At 37.0% G+C, this 10,360-nt stretch overlaps 1 protein-coding gene across 1 annotated transcript; it reads left to right on the top strand.

Moving 5' to 3' along the window:
- The first annotated feature begins 277 nt into the window (after positions 1-277).
- On the top strand, positions 278-7,548 carry LOC114296766 (formin-like protein 2). Its single transcript, XM_028241091.2, has 4 exons — positions 278-2,056; positions 2,180-2,379; positions 2,946-3,190; positions 6,470-7,548. Exons 1-4 carry the CDS (start codon positions 687-689, stop codon positions 7,301-7,303), a joined length of 2,649 nt encoding a protein of 882 aa, XP_028096892.2. The 5' UTR covers positions 278-686; the 3' UTR covers positions 7,304-7,548.
- The last annotated feature ends 2,812 nt before the right edge of the window (positions 7,549-10,360 follow it).

Below are 10,360 nucleotides of genomic sequence, written 5' to 3'. Positions count from 1 at the left end.
GGGAAGTTGGTAAAAAATGACTTTTGACTTTTTTGATTAATATTTGTTTATGATGTCAAATCATAATAAAATGACTAAACTACCTCAATTTATTTAAAATATTTACAACTGAACCTATGTTACACATTGTGATCCATGAGGAGTAAAATTGTAATTTCACCGTTGACTAAAAACCAACTTGCCAAATGAAAAAAAGCCAAAAAAACCAACTTTTACTTTTTGCTACTAACAAAAAAAAAAAAATGAATTTTAACTAAGTTCCCAAAATAGCCCTATGGCTGTCTGTCGAGAAGTGGAATTACCATTCACCCTAGCCATCGACACCATCAATCTCTCTCTTCTCTCACTCATTCACGCACATCAAGAGCACTCTCACTGTCTCTCTCACTGGTGCTCTGTTTTGGAATTCTTCAACAACCTCCATTATCAGGCACCTCTCTCTCTCAGTCTCTCTCTCTCTGATTGAAGAGTTTCCATCAAAGAAAATTTCTTCAATCTCACTCTCTCTTTTCTTCCTGAATTTAAAATATATCCATAACATTGAAGTGTGGTGTCTCACTCCACAGTCAAAATATGATCCTCACAATTAACATTGCATTCCTTTCATCTTCCCTGTAGTTCTAGAGAGAGACAGAGAGTAAGCAGAGAGAAAGGGGAGCAGTGGAGCTCATATTATTAAAACCAAAATGCAAGCCATCATCATTTTCTTCTTCTTCCTCCTCCTCTTAAGCTCCCTACCACTTCCTTCATCCTCCATCAAAATTAACCACAACCGTCGGATCCTCCATCACCCCTTCTTCCCCATTGATTCCCTCCCTCCAACTTCCCAACCACCACTTGCATCTCCTCAACCCCAACCCCAACAACAACAACAACCCAAATACCCATTCTCTTCGCTCTCACCTCCCAACAAACAAGACCCATTTTTCCCATTTTACGCTTCACCCCCACCTCCACCTTCTTCATCCACCTCTCTGAACACTTTTCCAGCCAACATCTCCTCTCTCACCCTCCCTCACACCTCCTCCTCCTCCAAACCCATTTCCAAGAAGCTGGTCGCCATCGCCGTCTCCCTCTCTCTTCTCTCCGCTGCCACCGCCGCCGCCGCCGCCTTCCTTCTGTACCACCGCCGTTTCACCGATGACAAGGCCTCAAGAACTGACAGCCTCCGGTTGTTCCCGCCCAACACCGCCACCTCCGACGGTGGTGGCGGCGGCGGCGGCAGTAGTTACAAGTCCAGCACCAGCTCAGAGTTTCTTTACCTTGGCACCCTTAGGAGGGGAATCGATGAGGACCACCATAAAAACAAAGCTTCCAATTCGAGTAACGCCGCTGCTTCATCGATGCCAGCCTACCAAAAGCTGGGCTCGCCGGAGCTCCACCCGCTTCCGCCGCTGCCGAGACAGAATTTCCGGCGCCATTATTTGAATGATGAAGTTGGTGACGACGAAAACGACCAAGAAGAGGAGTTTTTCTCACCCAGAGGATCTTCGGAAGGTAAGGATAGTCCTACTGCCACTACTGGTTCTGCTTCGAGATCTCGGAGAGTGTTGTTTGTGGGTGTGGAATCTGAGCATTTCAGAAGCCGAAGCTCGAATTCGAGGACTGCTTCGTACCCATCTTCGAATTCTGCTTCCCCAGTGTCTACTAGTCCCTTAATGCCACTCAATTTAAGCCCCAGAAGCTTGAGATCGAGGTCTCCAGACTCGCTTGTCAATTTCCCAGCTCCGTCCCGACTATCTCCAATGATACCACAACAGACTATGGCCCAATCACCGCCCAAGAGTAACATTTTTTCTCCAGCAAGAGATTCCGGTGTTCCCGTGAAATTGCCGCCGCCAGCTCCTCCTCCACCTCCGCCGAGGTTTTGGGAAATTCCAGTTGTGTTGGAAAACCCAGAACCGGTTTCGCCACTTGAACAAGCACACAACATGGAAACGATGGAGAGATGTGAGGAAACTCCAAAGCCGAAGCTAAAACCATTACATTGGGATAAAGTTAGAGCCAGCTCTGACCATGCAATGGTGTGGGATCAGCTAAAATCTAGCTCATTCCAGTAAGATTTTTGAGTTAAAAGTTGTTGTCACTGTTTTACTCTTTTGAATGATGGGTAGTTTTGTGGTTTGTTATCGAGTTATATGGGTCTTGTAAGTTTTGTAGAATGTGGATATGGTTGCAGGTTAAACGAGGAGATGATCGAGACGTTGTTCGTGGTAAATGGTTCGAGTTTGGCTCCAAAAGATACCTCTCGGCGGCCAATTCTGCCTATGACAAATCAAGAGACTCAGGTTTTTGATCCAAAGAAGTCTCAGAACATTGCAATTTTGTTGAGAGCACTTAATGTCACTATAGATGAAGTTGGTGAAGCACTTTTGGAAGGTAGTTGCCTTTATGATGAGTTTGTTCAAAGCCCCCTTTTACTTTCTTGAAGCATTGGTCAAATTACCGAGTTTTTTAGTTGTAAAAGAAATTTCTTTTGGGTTAAACAAGCTTCTTGGATATTTCAGCTTGGTTTCTGATGCACTAGTCATTTTAATTCAGACTCAATTACTGTTCCTCATACTTTTATGTGTGTGATTACGTGTGTCCAACTCACATAATGATGTTAACAAGTAGCAACATAACTGTTTGTTGTGTTCAAATTGCACCATGAATTTCCTTTCATGGCGGTATAGTTGCATTGAAATCTTTGCTATGAAATTTTGGCGTGTTTTTTGTTTCTGCGAAATAGAATTGCTAAGAATTTCATGGTTCTTGATTCTGCAATTTAGAAATGTAGAATGGTATAATCTTTGGCTGTGTATAATTAGATTTTGCCAAATAATTGACATCATGTTTTTCAAGAAAATGTTGGCAATGTGTTTCACCTAGCTAAGTACTGCAGTTCTTTTTATTGTGAAACTGAAATGTTTTTGCTTATCTTTCTTTGAATGTGCTTGCGACAGGTAGTGCCGATACTCTTGGGACAGAGCTTCTTGAAAGTTTATTGAAGATGGCTCCAACCAAAGAGGAAGAACGTAAACTGAAAGAGTTCAAAGATGAATCACCATTTAAGCTGGGCCCTGCTGAGAAATTTCTCAAAGCGGTGATTGATATACCCTTTGCATTTAAGAGGGTGGATGCAATGCTTTACATAGGCAATTTTGATTCTGAGGTTGAGTATCTTAAGAGGTCTTTTGAAACACTGGAGGTAAATATTTATTTCCCCATCATTTAATTTGGATGTGTTCTCTATGCTTTGTCATCATTATCATTGTCAATTAGTATTATTTATTATTCAACATTTATTCAATCCTTAATATGTCATTTATTTGATGTCTTTCTACACCATGAGTGGTAAATCATAAATGTTACATTTGTGTTCTTGACAATAATCGAAAGTTGATTGATGTGTAGTGTTTGGTTCATTGGACTGGAATGGTCATTCCTTAGCATCCTTATGAGATCATGATTCCTTGCAATCGTGAATGATAATTCCACTTGCAAGGCATTTTTTGTAATTTTTTTCTGAACCAAACGTGAGAATGGACATTCTGATGGAATGATCATTGCATTCCAACTCATTCCAATGAGGCAAAAATAGTATAAAGTTAACATGAATGCTATAGGTGTCCTCTTTTTAATTCCTCTCTCTTTGTTTTATACTTTCCTGTCTTTGCCCAATTCATATTTTATTATTAGAAACCTTAGTGTGCTTGTGGTCACTGTATGGATACTATCCTTTCATATACTATTCTCTTTCTCTATTGGATGCTACACAAATTTTAGTCCAATTTTTATCTCTGATTATTGGCACATCATACCTAGGTTGTACACCAAATGTGACTTGGCTACATTGTTATTGATTCACTTGGATAATTTGTATATATGAGCTAAGAAGCATGGACACTTCTAAGAAGTTAACGTGTCTGTTTCGACACTAACACTCCTCGGACATGTGTCCGATACTCTTTTTTGCGTGTCCTTAATTAAATTAAAAAAAAAATAAATAAAATTTGGATACGTGTCCGACATTCATTTTGCAACATGTTCTTGGCCATGTCTATGTCACTAAAAAGTAAACATGAGACCAACACTTCTTGAACATTTGCTGACATATGATTTTCAAAATTTAAAGAATTTGGCATAAATATGTTATATCCTTAAAAGATGTATAATTATTAAGAATAATTTTATAGAAGTTATACATAAAATTAAATTAAAAATGAAAAAGATATGTAAATGTATTATTTGTGTAGATTATATAATGTTTAAGATATAATTTTTTGTGGCTTGTCCGAACTGTGTCCGTGCCCTACTTTTTTGGAATTTGTTGTGTTATTTGTGGCTTGTCCGAACTGTGTCCGTGTCCTACTTTTTTGGAAGTTGTTGTGTTGACGTGTCTGTGTCGTGTTGTGTCTGTGTCTATGCTTATGCTTCATAGAACATAAGAAACACCTATATTAATAATAGGAGAAGAATACAATTAGCCTGTAACTATTGGGATTGAGCTAAATCAAATATTCGAGTCAAGCCACAAATCATGTAAATTGATTCACCCATTAATTATAGGATCTTATCTTTGATTTCAAGATATTATCTTCAACACAACTTGGTTATAATGGCAAGGCCGCAAAGGATATGAGATTTGTGATGTCTATAAGAGCATCTAGTTTGGTGTGCCATTCAGTCCAAGGGGCTTTATTGGAGCATCCAGTTTGGTGCAGTATTCAATCTAATGTGCCTATGGATTAACCAATAACCTTAGTTTAAACCCAAATTAAGCATGTCAAGTAATGTCTAGTAGACTAGATCCAACAAGTTAAGCATGTCTAGTAATGTCTAATAGGAGCCACCCTAGATGTGCACCCATGTCTCCAAATTAAGATGGGCTTGCACTTTCATAATATCAGTATGGTAAGGTGAGTTTTTGCCCGAAACAATTTTATCTTTATTTTTTGTTTTTCAAATGATTAGGATGGATGTGCAAGTAGAAGGGGGAGATGGGGCAATGAGTAGCTAATATGAATGCTGATAACGAGTGACATGGATCACATTGCATCATCTACACTCAAATGAAAGCATGTTTATCAACCATGGGTTTCTCTTGAAAAGTGTGCTTTGCATCTACATGTTCAAGAGTGTGGTTTCCAACGACACTTTCACTTGAAAGCATACTTGGCAAAGGTGCTTTCAGTGATTTGTTTGCAATCTGGGTCATTCATTTCTAACCTTTATGAGCTGTCAACACCTCATGGCTTGAAATAGTGAACCTCCATTAACCATATGAAACGGAGAGGATCCTAATCCAGTTAGTCTGCATTGCCGGAGATCCTATACAAATTATGATGTTTTGTTGAGTGATGCTGTTAACCAAATAAATGGATAAGCCTGTCTTCCTACCTCCCCTTCAATGATACACAACCAAGAAAGCAGCTTATAAAACATGCCACCAAGAAAGAGAATATAAGAAAATATCCCTTTAGTGGTATAGCACCAAGAAGAAGGATTATAGACAAGAAGAACATAGAGAAGGGAAGAAGATAGGTGGAGGAGCAAACAGGAACACAATTGCAAACCATTAACAACTCAACATTCTCTTCTGTTTTTTTCTTTTTTGGTCAACATTTTAGGTGGTTAGATTTGTTAGTTTGTTAGTAAAGTGAGTGTACCACTCAAAGGGGCCGCCGCTGGTCCATCAGCTTGAACCCTGACCTTTCCTCACTACACCCTAAGGTGAAGCTACACGGCAACTTGTCACAAGGGCCTTGGCACAACTCAACATTCAATCAATGCCAAAATAACATAGTCTCCAAACCTATTACTTATAGGCCTATTTTTGTAGGCATCCTAAACGCTAATAAAAAGTTCAGTTGAAATAAAACATCACAATAATTAATCCTAATAAAACAATATGACCCAATTAATCCTTATGTTCAATTTAGTTTCTCTCAATGCCTTTTCGCTCCCCATCAATTCTCCCCTGCTGAAAGAAACTCTCCTTTGGGAGTTGTAATGGTAAAAGTATCCAAGAGATGTAGCTCATGTTGCCAAAATACTTAATCAACCAAAATAGCATGCAAACTGAGAAGTACTTCCCCAGTCCAAATAAATGCAGAACAAGCTTACACTCTTTTCAGGAAGTGTTGATTAGCACCAAGAGGGGACTCTGTGTAACATAAACAATTTGATTTTCATGAGCTAGTAGAGATACAATAGCAACTCCTATAGAAGCACCGGTACAAAACAAAAGGCTCTGAAGCGCCTCGATCATTTGTTTGTCATTTTTATCTTTTCTTTCTCATGCAATGGACCAGATTGTTGAAAGCTTCAAAACTCATATAACATCAGCACAAGTAAAAAATTAAGAATTGGTTTTCAAATAGAACAGTGCCAAAACTCATATTTCACGACTTAATGATAGCAATGTCATTAGGTGTCATTACCTAGTCATTTTCAGCCTCAAGAATCATATATTTTCATCTTGCAGGCTGCGTGTGAAGAACTGAGGAACAGCAGAATGTTCCTAAAGCTTCTAGAAGCTGTACTAAAAACTGGGAACCGCATGAATGTCGGAACCAACCGTGGTGATGCGCATGCTTTCAAGCTCGACACGCTCCTTAAGCTTGTGGATGTGAAGGGCAGTGATGGGAAAACCACTGTCTTGCATTTTGTTGTACAGGAAATCAGCAGAGCCGAAGGTTCTCGCCTTGCTGGTGTCAATCAGAGTAATCCAGCAGCCGATAAAAACCAGCAATCTGCTTTTCAGGATGACATTGAATTCAGGAAGCTTGGACTTGAAGTTGTTTCCAGCTTGAGTGGGGAGCTCACTAATGTGAAGAAAGCTGCTGCTATGGATTCAGACATACTTAGCAGTGAAGTGACAAAACTAGGCGTGGGAATCGCAAAGATTGAGGTAGTGTTGAAATTAAATGAAGAAATTGCAGTGACGGAGAGTACTAGCCAGAGATTTTCCGAGTCCATGAATGAGTTCTTGAAGAAGACACAGGCAGAGATCACAAATGTAAAAACTCAGGAGAGTGTTGCACTCTCCATGGTGAAGGAAATAACAGAGTATTTCCATGGGAACTCAGCTAAGGAAGAAGCTCATCCGTTCCGGATTTTCATGGTGGTGAGGGACTTTCTTTCTATACTTGATCAGGTATGCAAGGAAGTTGGGAAGATAAATGAGCGAAGTACAGTATTCGGTTGTGGCCGACAGTTTCCAGTAACAGTAAATTCAAGCGTTGCACCAGTTTTTCCTGGATTCATTGGAAGGCGGCAGTATGGTTCCTCTGAAGATGAAAGTTTATCTTCACCTTAAACTGGAACACCTATCAGAACTGGTAATGTATGCGAAAGAGCTTAGGGGTACGTAATGGCTAGTGAAGCCAAGCTTAGTTTTTGAAAAATTTGTGTAGAAGTTTTGGAATAGTTTCGGCCTCTTATCTTGTGTAATTTACAGGGAATAGAATCACATCAGAAAATAATGGTAAGAGAATTATCTTGTAAATCTATGGAAAACTGGATTTAAGGATTGCTAATCAGGGTCAGAAACAATCTTCTTCATTCTTTTTGTTGGTTGATGTAGTAGTCTCTATAGAATGTCTCTAACGATAACCATAAGATATGCTTGAATTAAACCTGGATTTTGTAAGGCTCCCATTCTAAATCATTACCTAAATTTATGATCTAAACTCAATTTTAAGAAAATTTTAAAATCATTTTTATTATTTGTAAAACAGTGTGTTATTATACCATAGCAACCACATCATACATGGCATAATAACACATTAGGATAAAAATTTAGGTAAATTACACTTTGTTTTCTTAAGTTTTAATGTTGCCTTATATTGAGCATTTAAATTTTTTTCTACTTTAACTCTTAATGTTTTTAATTTTTCTCAATTTATTCTAACTACTAATGTCCATCCAAAATTTGATGGAAAATGTCAGGCTAGCAACCATATGCCTACTCCCTTCCTGCCTCTGTTCCATCACTTCCTTTCCATTGCCTACTTTCATCAGACACAATACCACTGCTAAAACTCTAAACCCCTTCTTACTGCTAATTTTTCATCACTAACAACTAAACAATATTATCATTCACCTCCCTACTCAATTTACCATAACAAAACCATCAATCAAGCATCCAGCAATATAGCCCTTTCAAATTAACATCATCAAAAAACATTTCTCGTAAATTTGGTTGCCATTTTAATTGATCTAGGGAAGGAAGGAAACTGTGAAAACATAATTTTGAGTTGTCCACGTGGCTTAGGTGGGTTAGCTAAGGTGCCACGTGGATAGTTTTGGTTTACTGATGTGTGAGTTGACCTCATCTGAAGTCAAGATAATCGGGTGAGGACTGAGAGTCTTGGATAATGATAGACTCTCTGTTTAGATAGGTAAGTACTCTTAAGAGAGTTAATCCTAATTTGAATTGGAGGGGTCCAAGATAAGTGATATCCTTGATAGGGATAAGAGTCCTATAAAGGAAGGCTTCTAGGAAAAAGTAGACACTAATCATTATATAAAGACGGTAGTATGCTTTTAATTGAGAGTTGTTTACTTGAGTCAATATCTTTGAGAAATAGTTGATTGATTTGATCGTTGGAGTGCTCTCGGGTGGATGAGCCACCAGTTTTGTTGTCTTTTAGTGTGTAAGTGTTGGATTTCTCTATTCTTGCACGTGCTTTATGGCTTAGTTCCCAGAATATTGGGGAAGAGATTTGATCTGATTATAAGGTCATATTTCAACATCCATAGAAACAATGGGGTGTTTGGTTTGAATTGGGGCAACATGGCTACAATTCGTCCAATTTTGGACAAATTGTGGTTGTTGGAAAAATTAAAAACCTTAGGGGCTAAAGCATAGTTGTCAATCTCGTACTGTATAGGCCGTTACGTAAAGAAATTTAGCCAAAACTCTTTCATTGGACCCTTGTTTGATGAAAAGAACAACCCAATTTATTTTACTACATAAACCTAGGAGGTGCATAATTGAGTAAGGACAAAGTCCAATGTATATATTTTTTTTCTTGGATAATATTGCTAGAGTAACATATTACTATCAAACAGAGTAATATATTATTGTCAAATAAAGTAATATGTTACTGTTTACATCAATTTCGACGGTAATATTGTTTTTATTTTTTATTTTTAAGGAATTTCATAGTCAACATAGATCTTATTTTATAGATCTTGATGCGAGGATTCTATAAATACTAATTTTATTAAAAACAGACATCTAGATAAAAAATTATATTATTTTAAAGTTTAATATTTTGGTAATAGTGGTATGTGTTGGATTTTTTAACAATTTTTTTTTTTGTGCTTGTCCTTAATACATCAAAGTTTTATTATGAGAAGGTTTTGATCAAATCTCCCTATTTAAAGTGACTAAAAAGTACTTGATATTGAAAAAAAAAAAAAAAAAAGCAAATCAAAGGTTTTTTAACATCCTATTCATAATCAATCTCAATATTTCCTTCTCACTCTCTCTCTTCTATTCTTACTCTTTACTTTGTATCTTCATATTCAAGCTTATTTTGCTTTCTATTTCATATTGAAATTAACAATGGACAAAGAAAACATTTCCAAACAGTTTTTTATTTTATTATTATTATTATTGAGAATGTAGGTTTTCTATTCATGTTCATCATTTTTAGATTGTTGGGTTTGAAGTTTGTTTGAAAATTTAGTACCGAACACATTATATTTATTTGGAAACTTGTTTCTAAACAAAATTCATATATTTGGTAGTGTGTATCCGGATGGAAAAACTGGAACTGCTTTTTTGTTGTTTGGAACTGAGTATCCGTACATATTTCACTTGTTTAACACTAAGTGTCCGAAGCAATTTAATATTTTTGAAATTTAATATCCAGATGTATTTAATTTGTTCGGTAATGAATATCTGGATAGAAAAGTTGGAACCAATTTTTTGTTGTTTGGAACTAACTATCCGGAGGTATTTAATTTGTTCAGTAATGAGTATTTGGATGGAAAATCTAGAACTAATTTCTTATTGTTCAGAATTAAGTATCCGAATATATTTCATTTATTCGGCATTGAGTATCCGAATGAAAAATCTGGAACTAAGTTTTGTTGTTCGCAACTAAGTATTTAGACATATTTCATTTATTCAACACTAAGTTTGTTCCTTTGTTGTGACGGGTGATGCTATGGTACATTTAGATGTATCATGCATTTAGTTATGAACTTATATGATTTTATGTCATAACCAATATCATATTAGTCATAACCGCTATCATATTGACTCATAACTTAGTTATATTCAGTTATTTATTTATACATATTGCCTTATAACCAAGTCATAACTAAATTACTTAAATAATTTAACTCTCAAATAGGCAAC

This window comes from Camellia sinensis, chromosome 7, assembly GCF_055761805.1.
Source record: "Camellia sinensis isolate YWXY chromosome 7, ASM5576180v1, whole genome shotgun sequence".
NCBI classification, from domain to species: domain Eukaryota; kingdom Viridiplantae; phylum Streptophyta; class Magnoliopsida; order Ericales; family Theaceae; genus Camellia; species Camellia sinensis.
This window is presented reverse-complemented; position numbering and strand designations above follow the sequence as displayed.